Here is a 13,294-nt window from a genome sequence, read left to right on the forward strand (position 1 = left end):
GGTTGTGCCAACTAAGAGTGCAACAATTTGATATTTCTTCCTCAGCAAAGCAAACTGTGTCTCTTTCAACGTTCAAATCATTCCCATTACTTGCTCACGCCATAAAAGGAGCTCACGACACACGCACACACACACACACTCAGCCGGTGTTGATTTATTGCAACTGTAAGGGTGGTAATTTTTGGCCTCGTTACACATATATCCCCACCCAAGACGAAACGATGCCAAATCAACGCCTCTTGCCGACTGATCGTACACAAGTGTCGCACGAGCCGAGGTTGTCCTGCGGTTAGAGTCACAAGCGTAAAATAATTCACCGTTTAATTAACTCATCTTTCACGTGTTGCTCTCCAACTCGGGCTGGTACTCGGGTGGCTGTCGTCCCAATCATTTCCACCTTGCTGATGTGTACTAAATGGTGCAACTACTTCCACCGTGTATCCCGTGTCGTTGCCTTTTTTTGACACTATTTAATCCACACGATCATGCGCTTAGTAGCCTACCAATACACACACACACACAGTGGGGGGAAAGATAGCATTTTCCCCTCTTGTACGGTGGTTTGATACGAAATGGCAGTATCTGATTACGTACGTTTGGGTGAAAATAATATTTTAAATTTAAACATTTCCCAACATAATAACGTTAATAATAGTCGCCCGGTCTGGGCCACCTTTAGCAACGACGCATCGGTCGCCTGGCATCATCCCAGGAGGAATCCAACCGCGGTCGTTGCGGAAGACACGAGGTTTCGGACCGTCGAACCTGCCTCGGAGGGAGGGTATTTATAGCGGGACCGATTCCCGCGTGCTGCGCTTGTGGGGTGTTTTTCCGGAGCGATCTCGAAGAGCGAGAAGGTGTGTGTGTGAGATAGAGAGAGAAAGAGAGATGGGACGCCGGATGGGGTCGATGTTTCGTAAAGACTCGCGGTGAACCGTTTTTCCAAATCGGGGGGATTCGGGGACCGCCGGTGAAAGGCTGCCGGTGCTGGTAAGATCACTGCCGACGACGGCTTCAAATGATTGTCTATTAATAATCTGTAAATCATATAAACGGTCGGCCTCGGCGAAACCAACTCGACGGTGGCAACGTTGCGGTTGTATCGGCTGAGCGCGACTTGCTATTCGATAGACAGACACTCTTAAAACACGACCGCGACCGCACCGCGAGCAACTGTCGGCTTGGATTGCCAATACCAAATGGATGCGACTCGATGGGCGAGTCTGTCGGTGCGTGCGTGAACTTTACCAACCGGATGTGTGTAATAAAGATGAAACCAACTGTTGATTGGATGTGACCAATCACCAATCGAATTGAATTTGTGAACAGTTTGTAGGAAAACTGGACAAGTGGAAATGAGCTGGATCGCGTTTTCAAGACTTTTATGTGCAATTTAGTTGATTTTATCGACAGGATAGGTCAACATTTCATATCCGAGCAACAAAACGCCAAAAAACAAGACAAGAGAATGCGACTACTGAGTGAAATACGACTTTTTACCTTTCATATCCTGGTCACGGCACCACTAACCCACTGAGGAAAGGAATGAAAGTGTAGCAAAGTCTTCCGACTGATTCTCATCGCGCTCATGCTGTCTCCACACTGGTTAGACAATTTTGTTTATTTATACTCCGGCCCGGCCTCGGCAAATCTGTTTACCAACCAACGCTTTCTTACCACGATCGGGCGATGATCGTGTGTGGAATCGCGAAGAAAGTTGCACATTTTACACCTGACGTGCTTTCCCATTTTGATACAAAATGTTGCTGTTTTACACACACACACACACACACACACACATCCCACGACAAAGGTAGGCCGGAATCAATCACAGCAATCAACGAACTCCTAAGTAGCCTGAAGCATGTTGACGGAAGCGTCCTACTCACATTACTACCACGCGGCAATCGCATCAGGTCGCGCTGAAAATAGCGCACCGCACTGGGGCGGCTGTGGCTTAAAATAAATGATTTTTATTTTTAAACCGATTGGATCATTTTCATGTCCAAAGTGCATCATTATGGAAGTTAGCTGCTAGTAGCTGATGAATAGCTCTGCCGTTATCGTTAGGTTAGGAGGGAGCAGCGGACGTTGCTACCTCAGAGAGCAGGAGAGGACACACAATGGAGGAGAGCAAGAGAGAGAGAGCGTGTTTAATTTGAGAATTTATATTTCACCATGACTATCAACATTCGGAAGAAATTGTGGACGGTCTGATATCGTGTGCCGCTTTATTTCCAAAACCAACTCTTGTCTAAGGGTACCGTCGGGGTGCTCATCTCATTGGGTGAGGCGCTAGTCGTCCGCTGTGGGGCCCGTCAAGGCACAGGCCCGGATGCTGTTGATCAGATCCGTTTCGGTAAACTCAACCAGATTCACCTTGGCCAGCTCGTTGCAGATCAGGAACCGATTCGCGCTTGCCGCCGCTTCCGTTTCGATCAGCTCGAACAGGTACTGCATCTTGAGGTCAAAGTTCGCCACCACCTCAGCGTAGAAGCCGGAAAGCTGTTGGTGAAAGATGAAAGATTCAAAGGGAACGGTCAATAAACGTTGCTATGAAATAAGGCCTAACCTACCGCTTGAACGCATTCATTCAGCTTGTCCGGTGACGTGAGTGAGTCGCAGATGCTCAGCTCATTGAACAAGTCTTCGTAGTCCGGCGGCAGTAGAATCCTCACTGTGGCTAGCGTGTCCTGTAGATATTCCAGCCGTGTGATCTCCTTGTCCACACAGAGCGCCGAGTTGTCCGAGAGCGAGGTTAGGAAACCAAACACCAGGCCCATGTACTTGTTGAAACAGAACTGCGCATACTTGCCATTCTCGATCACGGTCAGGATGAGACTGTCGAGCAGGGGGGAGGACACGTTCGTCGTTGCATTGCCAGCGGACAGAGCGTTCGCGATGGTATTGAGAAGCGTCTGAAGCTGATCGTCCATCGCTGTGTAGCGCTTAGTTTGCGTTTTGTTGAACACTTCCCGGAAGCTGGACAGCGCACCGGTAACGTTGCTGAATGCAGGCGCGGCAGTTATGTGCGTCAGATTCTGGATGTCGGCTGCGACGCCACTGTACTCGAGGGCGTAACTGTCAACTCCCGCTTTCACATCGATCGCCAGCGCATCCGTTACGTTCTTTACGGACGCCAACACCGTCCCGGACACGTCGGCCGACTGGTTCGACGCTTTCTGCACCAGCAGCAGATAGTCATCGGCCAGGTTAATGTTCTCGAGCGTGCTGTCGATCGTGTACTTAATAACAGGCAGGTACGCCTTCAGCTGGTTGATCGAGAACACGACTTCGTAAATGAATGCGGGTTTGACGTACTGCTTCACGAGCGCCTCGGTCAGCTCGGTCACACCGCCGGCTTGCGTGCCGGCCGTGTCCAGTGCCAGCCGGAGGGTTTGCAGTTTCGCCGTCAGGTCGTTCAGCCCGAGCACGATGCGGCGGAAGCCGTCGCTAAACTGTTTCGGTATGTAGTCGAGCCCTTCGCTGGCGAAGTGCGTCTTGAACACGGCCTTAATGTCCGCGATCGCTATCGGTAGCTTGGTGCTGATCGCTTCCTTGGTAGTGTTGATGCTCGTGAACATGGTCGCGAACGCGTCTGACATATTGCCGGACACGTCCGACACCAGGGCGGTCACGTTCGGGACGAGGTCGCTACCGATCGTCACCAGGTCGGTGGCAACGCGCACCGTAATGTTGGCCAGCTCCTGCAGCCCCTTGTAGTTGGCTTCTACCATGTACGGGGTGTTATCGTCCGCCGCCAGCAGTACGGTTTGCGCATTCTGTGCTGCAGTGGACACCTTCCCACTGCTCTTGATCGGTAGCTTGATGCCAAAGTCAGGCTTCGCGTGAGCGGACGGCAGGAGCTACGGGAGGAGAGGAATGCGATCGCAAAGCTTCAGTAAATGGGGGTTGGAGTTTTCAGGTTGAGCGGTATCTACCTGCGAGAGACTCTGCACGCACAGCACAAACACCAGTAGGCGCATCATTGCGGAGGACCACTTTCGGCTTTTCTACGAGTGGTCCAATGTCACCACCAACTACAACTAGAACTTCCAAGGTAATCGGAGGTATCGGGCACGAAATCTTCACCGTTCCCAACAGGGGTAGACTGTGTGTGCTGCGTACGTGGTTACTGCTGCTGATCCAGCTGCAATAGAGCGGCACACAGTGCGGTGTTGTGTATGTCTGTACAATCGGTGGTTTCAGCGGCAGCTGTGCAAACAGTCACCAGACCAGATCTGCAGAGTGTCGAGAGTTCGGCGGGTGAACAGTTTGCGGTGCAGATTTTTCCACTGTTGCCAGTGCTCCACGCGCGTCTGTCCGATGCGAATCGCCTCGGCGACAAGATGCCCTGGAGCCGTAGTTTCGGTGGATGTGATGTGAAGTAAGGCGACCATTCTGGCGAGTCTGCTTCAATGCTTCAGGATTCAGACAGGTAGTACTATCTCGCTAAAGTAATATCAATATTCATCATTGAAGGACTTCAAGGTATGAGACAGGGAGCATAAACAAAGACAATCTTAAACTTGCACAACCAAAGCTTGCTTTATTTACTTCGTTCGTGCTACACATTCCACCCAACGCTCATTCCTCGTTGCCATCCGGTCCCTGTTCGGCACAAGTGGTGATCTTTTCCAGCAGCAACGGTAGATCCGACTCGCCGAGCGAAGACTGTGAGAGGCGCAGGCAAATTTTCAATCGGCTGCCGCTCGCTGCAATCTCGCGCGCGATCGTATCGTACCCGAGAGCAAACATGTCGCCAAACGCTGCCTCCAGTCTTTTGTAGATACCGGCCAGCTAGGGTGGGAAATAAAGTGGGACGAAAATTTTAGAAAATCGCCGGAAAATGAACAGTGTAGTCACAAAAGAGCAGAAAGAAGCTCCACTCACCGAGGTAATGCACTCGTCCAGGTTGGCCTGATCGCTGATGCCATTGCACACGGTCAGATCGCCGGCAATGTCCTCGTAGTCGTAGAACAGTACGTCCAGCATCAGCTCGATCGTGGTGCGGAAGTACTCCAGCCGCGTCACCTCCTTGTCGACGCACTCGCGCGCATCGATGCTGACCGTGTCGAGCATGGAGAAGAAAAAGTCCTTGTACTTGTAGAAACAGTACTGCGAGTACTCGGCGTTCGCGATGAGCGTCACGATCAGCGCGTTCACTACGTAGCTGTCCTGGATGATGAACAGTGGGGCCGCCACCGCGTACACATTGATCACCGAGTCCTTCAGGCTGCCCAGCACGGTGTCCACGGACGGGGTTTTGTTCCGCAGGTCGGCCAGGTTGGCAGCGTAATCGCCCAGCAGCGCGAGTATCGCGCTCCCGTTGGCCGCCGCAGCGACGTTGGTGAGGGAGGAAAAGTTGCCCTGCAGCGACGACAGATCGGTACCGATGCTTGTGGTCGTGTTGGTGATGGCGCTGCCAATCGCCTGTATGATGCCATCCAGATCCGCCGCAATGCTCGACTTTTCGCCCAGCGTAAGGGCCACCTTGTTCGCCAGATCGAGCATGTACTGGTCGGCGATGGCAATGCCTTCGATCGTACTGTCCACGGTGTACTTCAGCACCGGTACGGTGGCTCTCAGCAGGTGCAGCCCCTTCACCAGGTCCGTTATCAGCGAGTTGCGCATGTAGGTAGAGACGATCGCCGATGTGAGGGTGCCATTCACGCCGACTGCAGCCTGCGCATTGCGTGCCCCCTGCTGCAGGCCGATGAGCGTCACATTCAGTGCGGACAGCGCTTTGCCGATGTGCTGGAAACTGTCCTCAAACTTCTCGATCAGTGGCTTGCCGATCAGTACGATCAGCGGGGTGGTGATATTCGGCATTCGGTCCGTCACGTACGAGCTCGCATTGGCAACGGCGGCCAGTGCCGCCCCGAACACGGTGTCCACATCGCCGCTGGAATTGCTGGCGAGCGTATTGATGCTGCTGATGACGGTGGTTCCCAGCGGCTGGAAGTCGTTCGCCACCGCCTGCACCGCGCTGAACACTTGGTTCAGCAGCGTCAGGTTGTAGCGGATGGTAAAGCTGAGCGTGGCATTGTTCACCACGGAGATGGCAGCGTTCGCTTCGGAGGCGGCGAGCCCAACACGGGACGTGCCACGGACGGGTGCGCTCAGCGCAAACTCTGGTCGTGGCTCTGCGGCGATGCACTGCACATTGGAGTGCAGGAGAGAGGGATTGGAGTTATCGCATCACCGGCTCTTCGACAGTTCTTCCTTACTTACCTGCAGTAGTGACAGCACGATCAATGCTGCTATTGTAACTCCCATCTTACGCTCGCTCGTCTTACGTCTAGTGTCTGTAGCTAGGGATGCGCTAGTTTGAAATATGCCAAATGACTACGTCTCGGAATCGACGTTCAATGCCACCGACAGTGGTGAGGCACAGTTCTTGGAACGAAGGGGCAACCGTTGCTCCAGTCGTGCGAACACATGCGCAAACCAGCTGTGCACACGGTGCGCAGTTTGTGGAGGCGATAGTCCTGGAATTGGGCTTGGATTTCAGAGAATGCACAGATACATAAGACCCCCCACCCTGTGCGAAGGTGTGCCGCAGTGATGTATGCATGGATGGATCGCTAGTTCAAACTGATTTCGATGCAAAGACAATGAGCTCGCTGGGAGATAAATGTGTCTAAATATAGGCTACAGTGTACATCCGTTTTTTTTTAAATTATTTGCATGTATGTATTATTTGAATGTACTGAAAGTGGGCAAAATTGTAGTAGCTAAGGATAGCAGCTAGAGTCACCGAAGAGTGGTCAGAGAAGTGATTGAATCTTCCCCATCCAAAACCATCTCTTTGGAGCTCCGTTTGGTTCAACTCTCAGCCCGTTCTAAGACGGACAATATTTGAACAGGTGCCCCAGGGCTCATGAAAGCCTACCGTTTCGAAATGGCAGGCTGTCTGCACGCAACCAGAAGCTCAGTAACACACAGAGAACGGACGTTGGGTACAGAGAGTGAGCGAGTTTTGCTCCACAAGCACACAAACAAAAAACGGAGTATGGATCGTACCGCTCTGTTGGTACTACTTTTCCTACAGGTACGAAACGATCTGCCGCATCTTTTTAGCGACCTGATGAGACATTTTTCCTGCACATCACCCTTTTCGCTGCCCCCAGGTATCGCTGACCTTCGCCAGCCCGGACTATGGAATACCGAATGCCGTCTACGGCACGGCCCGGCTACTGACCAGCATGTCCGACGCAGCCACCTATCTAGACACACTGGCGGCACCACAGCTCGTACCGGCGAACATCACGCAAACCACCTTCAATCTGTCGAACGTGGTGCAGCTCCTCCAGCAGACGGGCAGTGCCATAGCGCAAGACGGCAACAGTGTGGCGAGCGCGATCACCAACCTCACCCAAAGCACATCGGGCGATCCGGCAGCACTGTTCGAGGCTGCCAACCGGACCATCCAGAGCGCGCTGGATCACATCACGCAGCTGCTTCCCTCGGTTAACTCCAATCTGACCGCTCTGATCGGTGCCAGCGTACCGGATCAGCTGACCGATGGATTCGGGCGGATAGAGCTACGACTGATCACGCTGCGCACCCAGCTGGGTACGCTCAAGTCTGCGATTCTTGCAGCGATCGCAGCAGCCGGCACTACCACGCCCATCCCGACGGACATACTGGCGAAGTACATAACACTGAGGAAGGTGTACGACGTGGTGGAGTCCGCTCGGAAGCTTCGTGCCTTTCTACCGGTGCTGCGCTACACGCTCAACACCTCGATCGAGGACATGGTGGAGGCCGACCAGTATCTGGCGGAGTACACCGGCATGCTGGCGTCGCTCGACAGCTTGGTAGCGACCGTTCTGCAGCCGCTCTCCGCAGCCAAGGAGGGTTACTACTCGGCACTGAAGGGTGGTGTCCGCGATCTAGCCGGTTCCTACGCACTCGTGGAAGAGTCTACGCTCCTGCTGGCAGTGTACAATGTGACGGGGCTGGGAACGTTGATAGACACCATGCTGGGGAAGTTTAACACCCCACTGGCAAACGTTACACAGGATGTTGCCGCCGTGGCCTTACAGCTGCAGAACTATCTGGACGCGGTCAAGGGTATGGTGGGGATCAGTGACCCCCAGGTCATCTCTGTCACCGAGAGCAAGCTGACCGTGACCCTGATCCACACGTTGATCGATAGTGGCCCGTACTCGCGCTACTGCTTCAACAAGTACAAGGATCAGGTCACTGATCTGCTCAACTATCTGCTGGAGGAGTCCTCGATATGCATCGACCGGGAGATACCGCGCCTGGGCAACCTCGGCCCAGCCGTGCAGAGCGTCCTCGATGTCAGTGCGTACGACTTTGAGGACATTAACGATTGGCTTACGATCTGTGACGGGCTGCAGGAACCGGCAAATCAGAACGTGTGCGTCACGACGGTTAGTAAGCTGTTCTTCTAGCTTGTTCTTGAGCGTCTTAACAGCCACTCATTCGCTATGCTTTCCTCCTTTTCCGACCAGATTACCCAAGCGTACACCACGCTGGGAGATGACTTTGCCGACAAGTATGCGCTGCTGTACGACCTGACGACTACCGAGGTGAACGCGAGCAAACAGCGGGTGAAAATCTGCATTGACCTGTCGAGACGATGGCTCGCCGACGGCTACATTCCGAACCTGCAGACCGGCATCGAGCAGTGCGCTCTGAACGGCCCAACTGCGGTCTAGAAGCCGACACGTTACGCGTCAATAAATCGCAATCGAAAGCAGAATTTTGAATTTACTTGTTGTTTTCGTTTTTTTTTTGTTGCTGAAATGTAAAATACAGAATGACAGTTTTTTTTTGAAGCAAGAGATATGCCTTTTTTTTAAAACACTATTAGACATTCGAGCATACCCCGAAATATTAATGCGTTTGGCTGTGTGTGTGCGCATGCATGCTATGCGAGTGTATTGGTGCAAAAGCATCCCCAAGCTGATCGTGAGCTCCATCACTGCGTGGATTGCCGAACAGCTAGGCATATTTGTACAGCAGGATCCGGCAGGCCATCTTTTTTTTTTGGCACTCCACTCATCTGTTTGCTGTGTCTGTTGCCTGGGTCCCGCTCGAACGGGACGTGGCAAAATGCTGCGCGGGCAAGATGCAGTGTGCCCGCTGGAAAATGAATTGTTAAGAAGAAATGAAAATTTAAATAAAAATTAGTATAACAGCACATTCAAAATCTTAGAAAACTATGATTTGATGATTTTAATGATGAACAGAAAATTATGACCGAAAAGAAAATGGATTCGTTTTATTTTTTAGATTTGTTTCACATTAACTGTTATTTGTCGTTTTTATTGTTTAAGAAGCGCATTATTAATTACACCATGTTTGTAAAACTGTTCTAATTGTAAGGAAAAACGGTTCACGGCGGTGAAGTTACATCCAGCATAGACAAGGACAAAACATAGTAGCTTCATTTACACTTCCAAACCACTCGGTTTATTATAATTTCGCGCGAACGGGGCTCAGATTGGGGCTGTTTAAACAGCTGCGTGCTGTGCCAAAACCGGCAAACGGGTCGCAAGGGCCAGTGCCGATAATACATACCACAATCGACGTATATAAAAGCGGTATCTACCCAAGACGCAATCAGTTTCTTGTCCTCCTGCTTAGCAGAGAACGTCCACGAAATGAATCGACTACTGCTAGCGTTCGGGCTCGTCTGCTTACTGCAGGTAAGTACTGGTTGCCACCTGAAATGGGATCCTGAACGGCACCTCAACACTCTTCTGGAAAAACCAACCCATATCATGATGCGTTTTTTACACGCTTTCTCACACACAGGGACTCTCTGCTGAGCCGAGACCAGAGTTTTCGTTGACCGGCACCGTCCCAGCAAGCGTCCGCATTACGGCGGTGAAAAACGATGCAAATGTCACTGCGACTGCCATCAAGGCACTCAGCGTGGCCAATGTTACCTCCGGATTTGCGGGGTTAGTCGGCACAAAGACTCAGATTGAAAAAGTCATCACCCAGTTCGATACAAAGGCTCAGGCCATCCTTGCCGCCTACGATACGCTGCTGGCAGCTAACGATGGCAACGTCTCTGGACAGTTCGACGCCTTCGTCACCACCATCAATGCAACGATAACTTACATCGCGACCGACGCCAGCAACGTTACGGCCGAGCTGGGCGTGTTCAACTACACTGGCATCTCGGATGAGCTGACGGACGCGTTCGAGCGCATCCTTACCGGATTGACCGATCTGAGAGCGAAGACCGCCACTGTGCAGACGGGTATCCAGGCCGCAGTTAACAGTGCAGGATCGGCGACAGTCAGTGCGGACATTCTGCGCCAGTTCGTGCCACTGCGCACCATGTACGATCTGCTACGCGCGGCCAGCAACCTGCGTGCCTATCTGCCGCTGGTGCAGTACATTCTGACCACCACGATCGAGAACATCGCGGAGGCGGACAGTTACTTGATGAATCTGAAGACACTTCTGTCGTCGGGCGTTTCGTCAGAAGCGAGCAAATACGGTGTCGATATCGAGAAGGTTACCAGCGAAATTGAAGCGCAGCTTGCAGGGGATTTTGCTGCCGAGGCCTCCAACGCTAATACCACTTACTTTAATGTGAATCAGTTGTCTAACATTAACAGAGCCACAAACCATAGCGATCTAATGAGTACACTCAGCACACTGAACAATCTGTTCACCACCACCACACTGGCGGGCAAAACGGCCACTCTCGGTTCGGCATTTGATAAAATCAACACATCACTAACCACCCTCGTCAGTCAGCTGCAGAACTCAACCGATGTGCTTACGAATCCGCTCGTCAAGGAGCTGGTTGACACGCTGATGGGCAATGACGAGTACGGTCGCTACTGTTACCACAAGTACAAGGATCTGGTTCAGGGTCTGTTTGGACAGTCTTTCGATTCGGCCTGGCAGTGTGTGGATAAGGAGTACGAGCGTCTCGAATACTTGAAGGTCACGCTTGGATTCATCGTCGACATCCTGGCATTCGATTACGAAGATGTCTCAGTGCAAGCCGATGTATGCAACTCACTTACCACTGACGACAATCTGAATAGCTGCGTGTTAGCGGTGAGTACCAGGAGCAGGAAGAAAACCGTTTTGCGGTACCCTTTACTGACTTTTCATGTTATTTCTCTCTTTATTTGTCATTCCCTTTCTTTCTCTATCTAGCTCACCAAATACTACAAGGACCTGTTCGCAGCCACTGCCGATAAGGTAACCCAAGTGTTCCAGTTCGCCACGGATGAGGCCGCAGCCAGCGAGAACCGTATCCTTATCTGCTTCCAGCTGGTCAACATTGAAGGATCCGTCACGGCGGTGGAGGAGATCAGCGCTGATCTAACCACCTGCTCCATCAGTGGCCCACGCGGCACGGATTAAATAATAAAATCCAGCAAAATAATGTAATCTACCAGTACGCCTCGGTAAGGAAAGGTTGCCAGAGAAATAGTTTCAATAAACGCAACGACCCTAGCTGCGCAAGGCTTTATCGTAGCTAGGAAAAAATCTAAACCTCAACGTGCAATGGTAGTTTTGCTGTCTTTCCTTCTCTTCTGGCTCGCCGTGCCGCATATCTTGGCAATATGACTTCATTTCATAGAATTGCCGGCAGCTCAGTTTCATAATGTCAGACTGTAACCATCGACAATGCGCATTACAGCCTAACCTGCTTCGAAGCTATTTACGGCTCATAGTCACGCGCTAGGTCTGAACACACCTTAGCAAATGTGGTGCTCGACGAATACCAAGGTCAACAGCGTTCTGAGCGTCTCTTATGAGCCATCCGTGGACTTCTGTGGCATCTGTGGTGAAGTCCTTCGTAGGCTTGGAATAATTCTTGGTCAATGCGTTTGCTTACCGTATGTGAAGGCATGATCATGATAACCAATCTATCGACACTCTTCGCCAATACTTGAAATTAATGCCATCAACTGCTACATCACTGCATAAACAGAGCCTTTTGCGGGTGTTGGTGTGTGGTTTTTTTATTCATTACATACCTTCACAGCTTACTTTTTGAAGATATATTGCATCTCGCATAGCAGAATTGTACCCAATCCAAATGCTGATTAGTAGTTATCGACGATATTTGTTGCAAGAGGTGCCAATATGTAGCACAAAAGATGAGAGAGGACCTTCATGATACTCCAGTCGCATGTCCTCCTGAGTAACCTGCGTGAACAGCTACATCTACAGCATAATCTAACTCCGATTGATTTTCTGGATCTCGATCACATGGAGGATCTTCAAGATCGTTTCTATCAGTTTATCACTTCTAATTGCTTTGTAGCTATGCACTGATCACACTAGTAATCTTATCCGTCATATGTTTACTCAGAAGCTCCAAGAAGAGAGAAGCAATTTACCTTACGACGTTACTATGAACAACTTCCCCGTGCGTTCTGAACTTCAATGACGATCCTCACCGTAGTGCTGTGTCGAGAGAGCGATCGTACTCCGTCTTCAGCTGTCTGTAAAAGAGCTCCTTCTCATCGCCAGTATTTCCAAAGTGCGATAGACCGTATATCTGGTAAATCGTGTATTGGATATCATTTATTATTCTGATTGCCATAAAAATAGTATTCGAACAAATGTTAACAAGCAATAGAAACGTATGACATGCTGTACACATGTGCTTAAGTTTGAGAATGGAACAGTAGCTAAACCACTTGATTCAACAAAATCCGCCGTATGTGTGTGGCGCTATATTCTGCTATTTAGGGTGAACCATTATTTTCGTGACTTTAAAAAACATTGATTCTTTAGGGCGGTTCGCATCACACGGAGATAAATGTAATGGTTGGATATTGTAAAAATTCTGTCTTCATTGAAGTATGATCGGTAAGTCGCGCAACTTGAACATTACCGTCAGCAAGAACACGAATCGTTTAGGACGATGGTACTGTAGGATATGAAGTAGCGACGTTTATCGTCTTGAAAAGTAAAATATAGATGATTTTAGTTTAGTTTAGTTTAAACTATGTTGAACAGTGTACACAAATAAAATAGTAACTGAATCACGTAGAAACAACAAGGAAAGATTGACGACATTCATTATACCATTGTACACACTTCTGAAAACCAATTAGCCCCATAAACTGTTTTGTCTTTTTGCGTTGCTATAGAGCCATCTTAAAATATGTCCAGTCTTTCAACCCATGATTTTGTCACCTGAACTCAACTTGTAATGGTTATTCTCAATGTAATTGAATGGAACTTAAACCTAATATCTTACCAGTCGTTTAGTGGCAAAGGAATGACATTTGGCCCACCTGTTGCGTGATAAACTTTAGCCGCT

General features: G+C 50.4%; 4 protein-coding genes across 4 annotated transcripts; 2 read left to right on the plus strand and 2 right to left on the minus strand.

Annotated features, from left to right (window-relative positions):
- Positions 1-2,214: 2,214 nt before the first annotated feature.
- On the minus strand, positions 2,215-4,165 carry LOC120951324 (uncharacterized). Its single transcript, XM_040369981.2, has 3 exons — positions 3,942-4,165; positions 2,577-3,866; positions 2,215-2,505 (listed from the first exon to the last, which is right to left on the minus strand). Exons 1-3 carry the CDS (start codon positions 3,987-3,989, stop codon positions 2,296-2,298), a joined length of 1,548 nt encoding a protein of 515 aa, XP_040225915.2. The 5' UTR covers positions 3,990-4,165; the 3' UTR covers positions 2,215-2,295.
- Positions 4,166-4,523: 358 nt separating this feature from the next.
- Positions 4,524-6,630, minus strand: LOC120951325 (uncharacterized). The gene is made up of 3 exons (XM_040369983.2): positions 6,235-6,630; positions 4,894-6,159; positions 4,524-4,800 (listed from the first exon to the last, which is right to left on the minus strand). Exons 1-3 carry the CDS (start codon positions 6,277-6,279, stop codon positions 4,588-4,590), a joined length of 1,524 nt encoding a protein of 507 aa, XP_040225917.2. The 5' UTR covers positions 6,280-6,630; the 3' UTR covers positions 4,524-4,587.
- Positions 6,631-6,749: 119 nt separating this feature from the next.
- On the plus strand, positions 6,750-8,748 carry LOC120951323 (uncharacterized). Its single transcript, XM_040369980.2, has 3 exons — positions 6,750-7,054; positions 7,134-8,405; positions 8,487-8,748. The coding sequence occupies exons 1-3, from the start codon at positions 6,884-6,886 to the stop codon at positions 8,691-8,693; spliced, it is 1,650 nt and encodes a 549-aa protein (XP_040225914.2). The 5' UTR covers positions 6,750-6,883; the 3' UTR covers positions 8,694-8,748.
- An 826-nt stretch (positions 8,749-9,574) lies between these two features.
- On the plus strand, positions 9,575-11,514 carry LOC120951596 (uncharacterized). The gene is made up of 3 exons (XM_040370392.2): positions 9,575-9,686; positions 9,796-11,064; positions 11,167-11,514. The coding sequence occupies exons 1-3, from the start codon at positions 9,642-9,644 to the stop codon at positions 11,374-11,376; spliced, it is 1,524 nt and encodes a 507-aa protein (XP_040226326.2). The 5' UTR covers positions 9,575-9,641; the 3' UTR covers positions 11,377-11,514.
- The last annotated feature ends 1,780 nt before the right edge of the window (positions 11,515-13,294 follow it).

Source organism: Anopheles coluzzii, chromosome 2 (assembly GCF_943734685.1).
Source record: "Anopheles coluzzii chromosome 2, AcolN3, whole genome shotgun sequence".
NCBI classification, from domain to species: Eukaryota; Metazoa; Arthropoda; class Insecta; order Diptera; family Culicidae; genus Anopheles; species Anopheles coluzzii.